Source organism: Notolabrus celidotus, chromosome 8 (genome assembly GCF_009762535.1).
Source record: "Notolabrus celidotus isolate fNotCel1 chromosome 8, fNotCel1.pri, whole genome shotgun sequence".
Taxonomy (NCBI): Eukaryota; Metazoa; Chordata; class Actinopteri; order Labriformes; family Labridae; genus Notolabrus; species Notolabrus celidotus.
Window position 1 is genome coordinate 35,155,453 of NC_048279.1, and position 15,262 is coordinate 35,170,714.

General features: G+C 40.6%; 1 protein-coding gene across 1 annotated transcript in view; it reads right to left on the reverse strand.

Annotated features, from left to right (window-relative positions):
* Nucleotides 1–15,262, reverse strand: part of LOC117817675 (deleted in malignant brain tumors 1 protein-like) — a 38,030-nt gene continuing 22,768 nt past the window's right edge. Inside the window, 9 exon segments of the mRNA XM_034690427.1 lie at nucleotides 1–149; nucleotides 2,112–2,454; nucleotides 11,340–11,467; nucleotides 11,573–11,683; nucleotides 11,811–12,122; nucleotides 12,344–12,655; nucleotides 12,875–13,186; nucleotides 13,423–13,761; nucleotides 13,876–14,187. Of these exon segments, the coding sequence (XP_034546318.1) occupies nucleotides 1–149; nucleotides 2,112–2,454; nucleotides 11,340–11,467; nucleotides 11,573–11,683; nucleotides 11,811–12,122; nucleotides 12,344–12,655; nucleotides 12,875–13,186; nucleotides 13,423–13,761; nucleotides 13,876–14,187 (2,318 nt within the window).

Here is a 15,262-nt window from a genome sequence, read left to right on the forward strand (position 1 = left end):
CTACTGGGAATGGTGGCAGATATAGTTCAGGGGGACGGCCAGTCGGCTGGGTAACTGCCTTCTGGGTGAAGGCACGGACCTGGCAGACAAGACCTCTTGTAGGTCTTGAGAGCACTGCACAGATGAAGGTCTAGGAGCCGACTGTGGATCTGGGGGAGGTGTGGGCCTCAGAGATGACCGTGGAGACGGGACGGGGGCAGAGGCAGGGGCAGAGGCAGGGGCAGGGGCAGGGGCAGGGGCAGGGGCAGGGGCAGGGGCAGGGGCAGGGGCAGGGGCAGGGGCAGGGGCAGGGGCAGCAGAGAGAGCTGACATTTTCGGGTGCCTGGATTACAATGTCTCCTTCTGTGTCCAATTGCTCCCATCTTCAACAAAAGGCATTCACCAAGACGTCTTGTATAAACCTCATTTTCAATGAAAGTCTAATCTCTTAAACTGGATTAGACTCTAAACTGCTGGGTCCATGTTTGGTCAGTTCATTCCATCATGAATTAGACTTCAACAAAAGGAGAAGGACCCAAAATGTAGACAACAACATTTAACATTCAATTAACCCCCAAAAAACTAGAGACAAACAAATCCTACTTTCTTTAAAGTCCAGGGGTACCACTGAAAAAATCAACAAAAACCCACAAGACAAAAGAACAAGAATGACTGGAAGAACAAGTAATGAAAACTACAATACAACAGGAAATGACTAGAAACATAAAACTAAGAAATACAAATCTAAACAGAGAATTCAAAATATCATTGTAATTTAGGAATCACACGAGATCATGGACTGACCTGCAACAGGCGAAGAAAAGGTCAAGAGCAGACAGGCTAGAGGAGAGAAGAACGAGATGAGTCTCATTAGAGTCACCACTTTGAAAAATGCAGAAATAGAATTTGACCTGTTTGTTCTGTTATTTTTTACGTTTAAATGAACTTTCTCTCTGTAGAGAGTGATAAAACAGCTGAACTTCTCTATAAAACTGCAAAAATATTACATTTTTGAATATCTGCCTTACCCAGAATTAAGACACGGTCTTTCTCTTGTATGCTCTTCATGGCTGACTGCTCGTATGATCATCAGTTAAGGCAATCAACGCGGAAAACCAACTTAAAGAACCCTCAGAAACACCACCAGCTGATCTAAACCACTTCTTCTTAACACCTCTTGTACTTTCTCCCTAAACGAACAGAGGGGAAGAACTCAGAAGTTTAAAATACAACAGCTGAATTTGTCTTAAACATTTTTTACACTCTGGTGAGGAAACTTGAGCAGCTTAACGATAAAATGAGACATAAAGTTAAAGTGACATATGTTGTCCTGTTTGTGATCCACATCATTGTTTGTGTTGAGAAGCCAAACATCCTCTGCAGTATAATAGTCTTATTTTATTCCTTTCTGTAATGAAGTCACAAATTCTTCAGTGTTCAAGTCCAAGCAGAGTCCAAGTTGAGTCCCCATTACCTGAGTCAGAGCCTGAATTGAATCCTCATTAACATCCTCTTAAGCACTTGGGTACAACCCAGTCTGAGTCTGAGAACGTCTTTAACCTGAGGTCAAAAGACAAAACCACATGGTGTGCAAACATGCAAAGTTTTCTCCCTTCTTCTTTATCCTTCCTCTTTACTACCTCAGTGCCTACACTCAATAAGAGTCCTTTCACTTCCTGAACAGGCCACATCATCCAGCCAGATTGGACCCTGTCCTCGGCCATAAAGGGATCCTACTGTAAGAGCCTGCAGTGCCTCCCCACAGTTCAACTGTCTGCACACCACCTCAGCATCCTGCAAGTCCCATCCATCACCACAGACTGTTCCCCAGGTACCATTTGAGAGGATTTCAACTCTTCCAGAGCAACTAGACTCAGATCCATTCAGTCTGACCTCAACACCTGAACAAAGAACACAGTTTGTCTTTCTGTAATAGGTACTATAAGTGTTTTTCTTTTAGATAAAAACAGTTTCAAAACAGCTGTTAACTGATTACAGTGACTTTACATACTTCATGGATATCTAATCAGACTCAGACGTGTGTGTTTTGACCGAGCAGGTTCCCATACAGACAATTAAAAACAAATGATCCACAAACATAGATTATAAAAGAAGTTCAAAACATTTCTTACCTGAACAGATCACACCAGCATCCTTTCCGTGGTTACAGTTATGTATTCCAAACCCTCTGTGCTCACACTCAGTTAAAGACCGTTCACTTCCTGAACAAGTCACATTATCCAGCCAGATTGGACCCTGTCCTGGACCAAAAAAGGATTCTCCTGTAGCATTCACTGCCTCCCCACAATTCAACTGTCTGCACACCACCTCAGCATCCTTCAAGTCCCATCAATCATCACAGACTGTTCCCCAGGCACCCCTGTAGAGGATTTCAACTCTTCCAGAGCAACTAGACTCAGATCCAGTCAGTCTGACCTCATAACCTGAACAAAGAAAACAGCAGAAGGACACTTGCTTGATAGAACATACTTAATCTAAAGGTTCAACCCTGAGTTGGGGGGCCGACCATACATGACATAGAGTTCTTGAAAAAGGAACAGAGGCAGATCTTGCGGCTCAGAACTTTTTGGGAGCGTGGCCAGGGGGCCGGGGAACTTGTGTCAGCAGGGCCTCCCAGCAAGGAATTAGTTGCAGATGGTGCTCTACTGGGACTGGTGGCAGATATAGTTCAGGGAGACGGCCAGTCGGCTGGATAACTGCCTTCTGGGTGAAGGCACAGACCTGGCAGACAAGACCTCTTGTAGGTCTTGAGAGCCCTGCACAGGTGAAGGTCTAGGAGCCGACTGTGGATCTGGGGGAGGTGTCGGCCTCTGAGATGACCGTGGAGACGGGACGGGGGCAGGGGCGGGGGCGGGGGCGGGGCAGGGGCAGGGGCAGGGGCAGGGGCAGGGGCAGGGGCAGGGGCAGGGGCAGGGGCAGGGCCTCAGAGTGAGGAAATGGAGCTGGTGTCAGACGGCTCTCTGTGGTACTGGGCAGCAGAGAGCTGACATTTTTAGGGGCCTGGATTACAACGTCTCCTTCTGTGTCCAATTGCTCCCATCTTCAACAAAAAGCATTCACCAAGATGTCTTGTATATACCTAATTTTCAAAAAAGTGTAATCTCTTAAACTGGATTAGACTTTAAACTGCTTGGTCCATGTTTGGTCAGTTCATTCTGTCATGAATTAGACTTCGACAAAAGGAGAAGGACCCAAAATGTAGACAAAAACATTTAACATTCAATTAACCCCCAAAAAACTAGAGACAAACAAATCCTACTTTCTTTTAAGTCCAGGGGTACCACTGAAAAAATCAACAAAAACCCACAAGACAAAAGAACAAGAATGACTGGAAGGAACAAGTAATGAAAACTTAAACAAATCAGGAAATGACTAGAAACACAAAACTAAGAAATACAAATCTAAACACATTAGGGAATTTAAAATATCATTGTAATTTAGGAATCACACGAGATCATGGACTGACCTGCAACAGGCGAAGAAAAGGTCAAGAGCAGACAGGCTAGAGGAGAGAAGAACGAGATGAGTCTCATTAGAGTCACCACTTTGAAAAATGCAGAAATAGAATTTGACCTGTTTGTTCTGTTGTTACTTTTTACATTTAAATGAACTTTCTCTCTGTAGAGAGTGATAAAACAGCTGAACTTCTATAAAACTGCAAAAATATTACATTTTGGAATATCTGCCTTACCCAGAATTAAGACACGGTCTTTCCGTTGCATGCTCTTCATGGCTGACTGCTCGTATGATCATCAGTTAAGGCAATCAACGTGGAAAACCAACTTAAAGCACCCTCAGAAACACCACCAGCTGATCTAAACCACTTCTTCTTAACACCTCTTGTACTTCTCACTAAACGAACAGAGGGGAAGAACTCAGAAGTTTAAAATACAACAGCTGAATTTGTCTTAAATATTTTTTACACTCTGGTGAGGAAACTTGAGCAGCTTAAGGATTAAAATGAGACATAAAGTTAAAGTGACATATGTTGTCCTGTTTGTGATCCACATCATTGTTTGTGTTGAGAAGCCAAACATCCTCTGCAGTATAATAGTCTTATTTTATTCCATTCTTAGTTTTGTAATAAAGTCACAAATTCTTCAGTGTTCAAGTCCAAGCAGAGTCCAAGTTGAGTCCCCATTACCTGAGTCAGAGCCTGAATTGAATCCTCATTAACATCCTCTTAAGCACTTGGGTACAACCCAGTCTGAGTCTGAGAACGTCTTTAACCTGAGGTCAAAAGACAAAACCACATGGTGTGCAAACATGCAAAGTTTTCTCCCTTCTTCTTTATCCTTCCTCTTTACTACCTCAGTGTGAAAAAAGATGTGAAGTTCTCATGGGAGATTTATTTTGTGTATTTTTTATGTATTCTATTTTATTACCACATCATTATCTTTATGTACAGCACTTTGTGTTACAGAATTATTGTATGAAAAGTGCTTCACAAAAAAGTCTGACCTCCATAAAATAATATTATTGTGATGGTAAATAAAAAACCTACAGGACGTCAGCCATTTTTAATGGATTTTCTAGTTCTGGTGTATTTTTTAAAATGTAGTGGCTTTAAACTTCAACTCCTTCTCAGGATTTCATCCAATCAACTTCAAAGTTGGTCAGTGTATTGAAGACATATTGACAATTAAAATATATTAAAGGTGACATATCACGCTTTTTTCATCAACATATATTGGTCTAAGAGGTCCCCAAAACATGTCTTTAAAGTTTATGCTCAAAAAAACACTTTGAAATCAGATTTTGGTCTGCCTGTAAACCCCTCTTCTTCAGTCCTCCTCAGAACACTCTGTTTTCTCTCTGACCACGCCCCCTCAGGAAGTGGATGTGCGTCGGCTCTCCAGCACGTTGATCTAATGTTTACATGTTGGCTGAATATACACGGCTGCTCAGAGATCACGTTACTTCAACCCTCTGAATCTGATCCAGAATCTGATCCTGACGGAGAGGCGCCTGTAGCAGGACCTTTCTGAACCATTGGTCACAGATTTAGTGTTTCTTGTTGTTTTATTTGTCAGTATGTCGACGTGTGTCTTGGTACACAGCTACGAACATGTAGCTATGTGGCTATGCTAACTAGCGCTAGCACTTATCCATGATAAATAAAAATCATCCACTAGATCTTCAAATCTGCAGACGTGGGGAGTAAAACCGACCTCTGCCAGAAAGGCAGCGTGACCTTTTCTGAAGGATTGGTCACAGATTTAGTGTTTCTTGTTGTTTTATTTATCAGTATGTAGACGTGTGTCTTGGTACACAGCTACAGCTCCGACATGTAGCTATGTAGCTATGCTAACTAGCGCTAGCACTTACCCATGATAAATAAAAATCATCCACTAGATCTTCAAATCTGCAGACGTGGGGAGTAAAACCGACCTTTGTGTTTATTAAGACAGCCTACGACTAGCATGCCTCCCTCCTAAGCTCCTTGTTAGCACACATGTGTGCAGGTAATGAAAAACGGAGGAGGGGTTGAGTTGTATTTTATACAGTCTATGGGCTGAACAAGCTCCGAGCTCTGACTCTGTTACAGACCGGATATTGTTGTGACGTATGAAAAACACCGAAAACTGAAACGGCTGGTAGACAGGGACACATATTTCAGGTAGAGAACCATTAAAAAGTCCATTTTGCATGATATGTCACCTTTAAAAGCTTGAATTAACATGGAAGAGCTTGGCTGTAGCTGGGGGTTAAAGATTGTTTTTTTTTTAGCAATTTGACAAGATTTGACACAACAGGTTGATAGAACAGAAAACACTGGGATGATACATTTCCTCATTACGTGAATTATTAGTGAATGTGTGGACGTATTTCCGCCCCCTACAGGACGATGAAGTTTCACCAAACAGAGAAGAAGTCCACAGCAAAGACTCCCAGAGAGACGTGAAGCTGCATTGATAAATAGTGTGACTAGTGCAGGGTGGTAGGATAAGTCGAATCGCTGTGGAGAGTCTGGTAAGAACTCTGGCTTTGCTTTGTCAGAGGTAAATCCACTGACCAGGCCTAGCTGTGGTTAAGTGTCCTTCATTGAAATCTTGAGTGTGGTTTCTGGAAAAAACAAACAAAACATGTCAAACTTACTATTCTATCTTTAAATAACTGTAACATCTCACAGTATGGTATCTCACAGTATCAAGGCACTCTCATGAGCACGTTTTCTCACTGCATTTTTGCTACTCTGCTTTCTTTACCTCCACACTTCAGCGCCTGCACCACCGTTTGAAAAGCTCTGTTTTAAAGACCCCTCTTCAGTCACCTTGTGTTTTTTGTAGTAAGTCCCCTTTACCACCTTCAGCCTGTCTGTGTCTTGCTCTTGGATCCACATGAGCATTAAAGCTTTTAAACTGCCGGGTCATCCCCCTCCTTTTTCAGAGTCCATGTTTTCAAAAAAGGATGTCAAAGTCAGACCACTTGACAGTTTTCCACTTTGACTCAGACAATTAAATAATACATGCAGGAGTCCAGTCAACCCATATAGTCCTCTTTCCACCACATGCTTAACTCTTGGCATGCTTCCTCTCTCGATGCAAATTAGAGGCATGAAACAGAACGTGTTGCATTATAACTCAACCCTTCAACCACCAGGAGGCACTGTCAGATCAAGCAGTCTGCTTCTTGAGAGTTCTCATGTGCCTCCTTGAGTAGATATGTGTGTCCTGAAGACCTCAAAAAGCAGGTATTAAGTGGGACATAAGTGAAGGAAGTGAATCAGCTGATAGGAGTCGTGAAAATAATTAATGTTTCCGGTCAAATCAGGCAGGCAGGTGTCTCTCTCCTGAGACAGGTGTGCAACAAATGGCCTTAGTATTTCCTGAAGAGGGTGTTTCAGGTGTATTTTACGACATGCAAGGACAAATTGAAAGATAGTTCATTGATTTAGTGTTACAGTAGAACGACCAAAATACCAGAAAGGTAAAAAAGGTTGAGATCCATGTGCAATAACTTATTTTACCTCACTATCCATTCATAAGATAGAAGTGTACACAGTGTGTATATATCTGTAATATGTGCTTTATTTAATTTGATTCTATTTTATTTTATTTCAGTTTTACCTATATTATTATTCTTCTCCTTCTTCTCCTTCTTCTTCTTCTTCTTCTTCTTCTTCTCCTTCTTCTTCTTCTTATTTTTTAATATGTAAGTATAATTGTTGTATTCCCCTGTCCCGTGTTGTAAGCTGCTGGAACAAAATAATTTCCCCCAATTTGGGATCAATAAAGTATATCTTATCTTTTCTTATCTTTTCTTATTGTTAGCAGTTTCCTCATATTCCTTTCAAATGAAAACATAAGGCATGTTCCTGAATCTGAATCTGAATCTGAGTCTGTGATTTGGGAAAGAAGGAAACAGGGATTTTGTTCACTTAAGGTTGTTTTTTATTAAAAGGCAGGTTAATATACAGTATAGCACATTTCAGCATCAAGGCAATTCAAAGTGCCTCACAGAAAACACCAAAAGCATCATGACTAAGGAGGGAAACTGTGGTTAACCAGGTGTAAGACAGGCTGGTAAGAGTCTGAGAGGATCACAGTTAGCTGTCAGTCTTTAAAAACCCAAATAATCAACCTTCTGACAAATACAAAAAAAAAAAAAATTAAACACCAATTTTCATATGAGTATTAATTTGTATCATATTTGATACATTGGGTATTTTGGTGCAATTTATGGCTCAAAGTTTCTTCTTTTTTAAACAACCAAAAACATATTAAATCAACATTTTAAACCGATTAAACTTTGAGTTTTCTTAAATTTTTCCCCAGGTAATTTCAAACACAAATTACAATTTTTTCCCTTTTGCACAACATCATACAAATTCTGTATCTGCTACAATTAAGCTATCAAAAAAACACGTTAATTTAATATTTCCTCCCTGAATTGTTCAGTTTTCAGTGGAATTCAATAAACAAAATATAATTATTAACTAGGGAGTCATTGTAACATTCAACCAGTCATCAATCATCATGATACAGCAGGTTGCATATATAAAAATACAATATAGGCTAAGAATATTTCAATTTCTACTCTAAATATACATCATTTAATGTCATTCAAACATTTTCTTGAATAATAAAAAGACTGCATGTTGCTTTTTGAATGCATAATGTACGAAAAGTAAAAAAATGATGATTGACACATTTGTGAATGAATGACCTTAAATACCTCCTGTATGTATTCTGACACAGATTTTCAACACAATCTGACTGTGAATAAAGTTATGAAATATTAATTAGTTTCACATTGCATCAATCCAGTAACTATTCCTCTTGAAGTTTCAGGAACAATTTGAATGTTTTTTTTCCCCCAAACTTTTTCTAAATTTGCAAAACTATGCCTGAAAAACCTCGAGTGGGTCTCTGATCCACAGCTGACATTCTGGATGTCTCAAGTGACGTCCTTCTGGTGCATGAATTACTCACACCTGGTGGATTATCCATGCACTGCATGTATCTGAGAGGTAGAGGTCTCAAAAACTGAGGTATCAAATATGATACGCTTGGCGTTACAGAGGTGGTATTAAAGGTATGTAAAGGTAAATGTTGGATGTCAATACTATAATGATATAATGATACAGTTTATTTATATAGCACTTATCAAAACAGACGTTACAAAGTGCTTTACATCAGAAAAAAAACACAATAATAAACAAAGCATGGAGGGGGGGGGGGCATATAGAGGAAGCCAATATAAGAGGAACAGCTGAATAAAAGAGTAAGAGAGAAACTACTAAAAGCAATTAAAACTGTAAAATGTATGGGGTGCTGGTGGCCTAGCGGTCTAAGCACCCCACATACAGAGGCTACAGTCCTTGTCGCAGGGGTCCCCGGTCCAATTCCCGGTCGGTTGACCATTTCCTGCATGTCTCCCCCCGCTCTCTACTCCCCATATTTCATGCCTCTCTTCAGCTGTCCTAACAAATAAAGGCAAAAAGGCCCAAAAAATATATATACATTAAAAAAAACAACAACTGTAAAATGTAAATCTCTTTTAACCCCTATGCACTACTGTACATATATAGTCTAGTCCAGGGGTGTCAAACATGCGGCCCGCGGGCTAAAACCGGCCCGCCAATGGTTCAAATCCGGCCCGTGGAACCACTTTGCAAAGAAGAAGAACTTACAGAGAACACATTAACTGGAATCTTTCAATGAAAGTAACTACTATTTCAGATTTGTCCTCTGGGGGGTCACATAAAATCATAGGAGTAAACCAAAACCTGAACAATGTTTTTTTTCTTAAAGTGAGAAGATAGATTACTTGCTATTTGCAAAAGTCAGTTGAGATCAGGCGGCAACCTCTGGTCTATAAAATATGAGTCCAATGTGGAAGTGCTAAAAACTGCAGTTCATTGAGGATCCGCTTGAGGCTGGCTCAAGACGATCTTTACAGTAGAAATAAACATGTTTACAGCCTGGTACAAAAGACCAGTGTAGTCTGGATAGCTCATTTCTCTATCGGCACACACTGTAGGGGTTGAGTTTTTTTCTAATGCAGCAATTTGGAAGATATTGAGATTATGAGTCTTCCAATGAGAGGCACAGCTGACTTGACTGACAGGCGGGAACACTGTAGTTGTTGACTAGTCAGCCAGCCTCTTTACATCACAATAGCTCGACAGCAGTCCAGCAGCATATTGTATACAGTCTATGGTGCTGACTGAGTGAACCAGAAGCTGAAAAGCGTTTTTTTTTTTCAGGACTTTTTTTCTCAAAGTGATAAAATAAATGACTTGCTGTTTGCATAATCCGATTGAGATTCATAAAGATTTTTTTGGGCACTATAAGATGATCCACTAACTACTAACACTAGCACTACACCGCTGCATACAACACTGTCCAGCAAGCAAACTGTTCATGCTGGAACTGAGGAGTCCAAAATAGTCCACTTTACCTTCTTCATTATTATAATCTATCTGTTCTTTTGCAGTAAACATTAAACTCTGTGTCAGGTGAATGGATAACTTGTGTGTTTGGTGTGTTCGCAGCAGGTCTCAGTGCTTAAAGAGCAAAAGCCCACTGTGAGACTCATCATGGCAAAAAAGACCATACAAACATATTATGTTAGGATTTTGCTGGTCCGGCCCACTTCAGATCAGTTTGGGCTGTGTGTGGCCCCTGAACTGAAATGAGTTTGACACCCCTGGTCTAGTCATTCATGTAGATACATATTATATCATATTTCTTTATCAGTCATATTTGTATATTCTGTATTAATCATGTTATTTAACTTACTGCTAAGCACTTCTGGTTAGATGCTATCTATATTTCATTGCTTGTTTGTACCTGTTACATGCTCAATGACAATAAATTGAATCTAATCTAATCTGATCTAAAACAATGAAACATTTAAAATCAGTAAAACAAATCAAAACAATGAGTGAATGAAAGAAAAACATTAAAACAAGTATATTAAAAATAGATGTGGATGAAACAATATTACAAGAAGGCTTTTCGATTCGCTCTCATTTAAAACAGGGGTTCCCAAAGCGTGGGTTGAGACCCCTTAGGGGGTCACGAGACACAAATGGGGGGGTCATGAGATGCCTTCAAGAATGTTTTTCTTTTTAAAGTTATCTAAAAATAGTACATTTTACCCATTATAGTTTAAAAAAAAGACACAAATAGAAGCTAAACTTGAAATAAACCCCTGAAAATATAAAATCTAATGAGTTTTCTGCCTTTCTTTGTTGCCAGATGACTCCTAAGTTTAGGGTTAGTGAACAGTTAATTATCTAAAGCATCAGTAGCAGCAGGTTCATTCATAAAGGCACAGGAAACACAGACACATGCTCACATAGGTAGGGTCATTTTCTGCAGACCAGCTAAATGAAGACACATTAAATCACTTTGAGGGACAGTGGGGGTCACGAGTCTTTGGCATCTATATTTTGGGGGTCATGGGCTGAAAAGTTTGGGAGCCCCTGATTTAATAGAAGGTACTAAACTTAGGCAACGGTTCAGATTGTGAGGTTAAACGTGTGGTGGAATAAACCCAGGAGGAGACCGCAGGCAGCTACTTCAACAAACCAGAGATTTCAGACTGGCATGATTAATCTAATTGATTCTCCTGAGGCAGGAGGAGATATAATTCTCTTGGGCATCATTTATTATTCCTCTAATCTATCCGTTTGATCAGTTAACACGTTAACGTGTCTTTCACTCACTACAACTATCTGCTATGGGACTAATGTCGAGTGCTTCAGCCTTGTGAAACAGTGCTGGCACCTCAACAGTTCTGGTTAATATGGTTGGTTGGTTTGTTGGTTCAGCAAATGGCTGGTCTACATCATCATTCTCATCTTGAACTTGGTCTTCTTCTTGTACTTCACGTCTGTTCAGTCTCTCAGGGTCCTCCTGGATCTTCTCATCTTCCTTTTCTGTCTCTTCTTCTTCATCAATGTTCACAAAGTCCTCCGCATCATTATTACGACAGTACTTCACCCTGGCAGACACTGAAACAGAAGTGTTGTAGCTGCATGTAAGAACTTGTGATTTTTAGAGAAAGTGAGTATTTAAAATTGTGAAACTGTGCTGTGATGAGTAGGTTGAGTTTGTACCAAGGTGCTTGGCTTGTCGTCTTGTCTTGCAGACTACACAGAGCACCACCAACACCAGTATCAGGAACAGCAGGATCCAGGCTACAGCATGTACCAGCAGTGACGGAGGTCCTAGAAGGGCAACAAACATACTCAGACTCAGCCGTGTGTCTTTTGGCCCAGCAGGTTTTCATACAGACAATTAAAAACAAGTTTAATAAAAGCATAGATTATATAAGAAGTTCAAAACATTTCTTACCTGAACAGATCACACCAGCATCCTGTCTGTGGTTACAGTTATGTATCCCAAACCCTCTGTGCCTACACTCAGTTAAAGACCTTTCACCTCCTGAACAGGTCACTTCATCCAGCCAGATTGGACCCTGTCCTCGACCAAAAAAGGAATCTCCTGTAGCATTCAGTGCCTCCCCACAGCTCACCTGTCTGCACACCACCTCAGCATCCTGCAAGTTCCATCGATCATCACAGACTGTTCCCCAGGTACCCCTGTAGAGGAACTCAACTCTTCCAGAGCAACTAGACTGAGATCCATTCAGTCTGACCTCTAAACCTGAACAAAGAACATAGTTTGTCTTTCCTTTATAACCACTATAAGTGTTTTTTTTTTAAGATGAAAATTGTGTAAAAACAGCCGCACACTGATTCTACAGACTTCACATCTAATCAGACTCAGCCGTGTGTCTTTTGGCCCAGCAGTTTGTCAAACAGGCTCTTATAATCCTGCATTTTATAAAAGCATAGATGATATAAGGAGTTCAAAACATTTCTTACCTGAACAGATCACACCAGCATCCTGTCTGTGGTCACAGTCATGTATCCCAAACCCTCTGTGCTTACACTCAGTTAAGATCCTTTCATCTCCTGAACAGGCCACATCACTCAGCCAGATTGGACCCTGTCCTGGACCAAAAAAGGATCCTCCGGGAGCATTCAGTGCCTCCCCACAGTTCAACTGTCTGCACACCACCTCAGCATCCTGCAAGTCCCACCCATCATCACAGACTGTTCCCCAGGTACCATTTGAGAGGATTTCAACTCTTCCAGAGCAACTAGACTCAGATCCGTTCAGTCTGACTGCAACACCTGAACAAAGAACACAGTTTGTCTTTCCTTTATAATCAGCACAAGTATTTATTTTAAGATGAAAATTGTGTAAAAACAGCTGCACACTGATTCTACAGACTTCACATCTAATCAGACTCAGCCATGTCTCTTTTGGCCCAGCACTTTGTCAAACAGGCTCTTATAATCCTGAATTTAATAAAAGCATAGATTATATAAGAAGTTCAAAACATGTCTTACCTGAACAGATCACACCAGCATCCTCTCCGTGGTCACACTTGTGTATCCCCAATCCACTGTGCCAACACTCAGTTAAAGACCTTTCACCTCCTGAACAGGCCAAATTATCCAGCCAGATTGGACCCTGTCCTGGACCAAAAAATGAATCTCCTGTAGCATTCAGTGCCTCCCCACAGTTCAACTGTCTGCAGACCACCTCAGCATCCAGCAAGTCCCATCGATCATCACAGACTGTTCCCCAGGTACCCCTGGAGAGGATTTCAACTCTTCCAGAGCAGCTAGACTCTGATCCAGTCAGTCTGACCTCAACACCTGAACAAAGAACACAGTTTGTCTTTCCTTTATAACCACTAAAGCTTGGTTTTCTTTTTAAGATGGAAACATTGTCTTAACAGCCGCTCACTGCTAACACTGACTTTACAGACTTCATGGATATCTAATCAGACTCAGCTATTTGTCTTTTGGCCCAGCAGTTTGTCAAACAGGCTGTTATGATCCTGAATTTAATAAAAGCATATATTATATAGGAAGTTCAGAACATTTCTTACCTGAACAGATCACACCAGCATCCTCTCTGTGGTTACAGTCATTTATCCCAAACCCTCTGTGCTCACACTCAGTTAAAGACCTTTCATCTCCTGAACAGGTTACATCACTGAGCCAGATTGGACCCTGTCCTGGACCAAAAAAGGATCCCTCTGGAGCATTCAGTGCCTTACCACAGTTCAACTGTCTGCACACCACCTCAGCATCCTGCAAGTCCCATCCATTATCACAGATTGTTCCCCAGGTACCATTCGAGAGGATCTCAACTCTTCCAGAGCAACTAGACTCAGATCCATTCAGTCTGACCTCAACACCTGAACAAAGAACACAGTTTGTCTTTCCTTTACAGACTTCATGGATATCTAATTAGACTCAGCAGTTTGTCAAACAGTCTTTTATAATCCAGAATTTTTATGAAAGCATTGATTATATAAGAAGTTCAGAACATGTCTTACCTGAACAGATCACACCAGCATCCTCTTTGCGTCCACAGTCATGTATCCCAAACCCTCTGTGCTTACACTCAGTTAAAGACCTTTCACTTCCTGAACAGGCCAAATCATCCAGCCAGAATTGACCCTGTCCTAGACCAAAAAAGGATCCTATAAGAGCATTCAGTGCCTCCCCACAGTTCAACTGTCTGCACACCACCTCAGCATCCTGCAAGTCCCATCCATCATCACAGACTTTTCCCCAGGTACCATTGTAGAGGATTTCAACTCTTCCAGAGCAACTAGACTCAGATCCAGTCAGTCTGACCTCAACACCTGAACAAAGACAAAAAGCACTCACCAAGACGTCTTGTATAAACCTCATTTTCAATGAAAGTCTAATCTCTTAAACTGGATTGGACTTTAAACTGCTGGGTCCATGTTTGGTCAGTTCATTCTGTCATGAATTAGACTTCAACAAAAGGAGAAGGACCCAAAATGTAGACAAAAACATTTTTACGTTCAATTAACCCCCAAAAAACTAGAGACAAACAAATCCTACTTTCTTTAAAGTCCAGGGGTACCACTGAAATAATCAACAAAAACCCACAAGACAAAAGAACAAGACTGACTGGAGGGAACAAGTAATGAAAACTTAAACAAATCAGGAAATTACTATAAACATAAAACTAAGAAATACAAATCTAAACAGATTAGGGAATTTAAAATATATGGAATTTAGGAATCACACGAGATCATGGACTGACCTGCAACAGGTGAAGAAAAGGTCAAGAGCAGACAGGCTAGAGGAGAGAAGAACGAGATGAGTCTCATTAGAGTCACCACTTTGAAAAATGCAGAAATAGAATTTGACCTGTTTGTTCTGTTGTTACTTTTTACGTTTAAATGAACTTTCTCTCTGTAGAGAGTGATAAAACAGCTGAACTTCTATAAAACTGCAAAAATATTACATTTTTTGGAATATCTGCCTTACCCAGAATTAAGACACGGTCTTTCTCTTGTATGCTCTTCATGGCTGACTGCTCGTATGATCATCAGTTAAGGCAATCAACGCGGAAAATCAACTTAAAGCACCCACAGAAACAGCTCAGCCTGCTGGGCTTAACCACTTCCTCTTAACACCTCTTGTACTTTCTCCCTAAACCAACAGAGGGGAAGAACTCAGAAGTTTAAAATACAACAGCTGAATTTGTCTTAAATATTTTTTACACTCTGGTGAGGAAACTTGAGCAGCTTAACGATAAAATGAGACATAAAGTTAAAGTGACATATGTTGTCCTGTTTGTGATCCACATCATTGTGTTTGTGTTGAGAAGCCAAACATCCTCTGCAGTATAATAGTCTTATTTTATTCCTTTCTGTAATGAAGTCACAAATTCTTCAGTGTTCA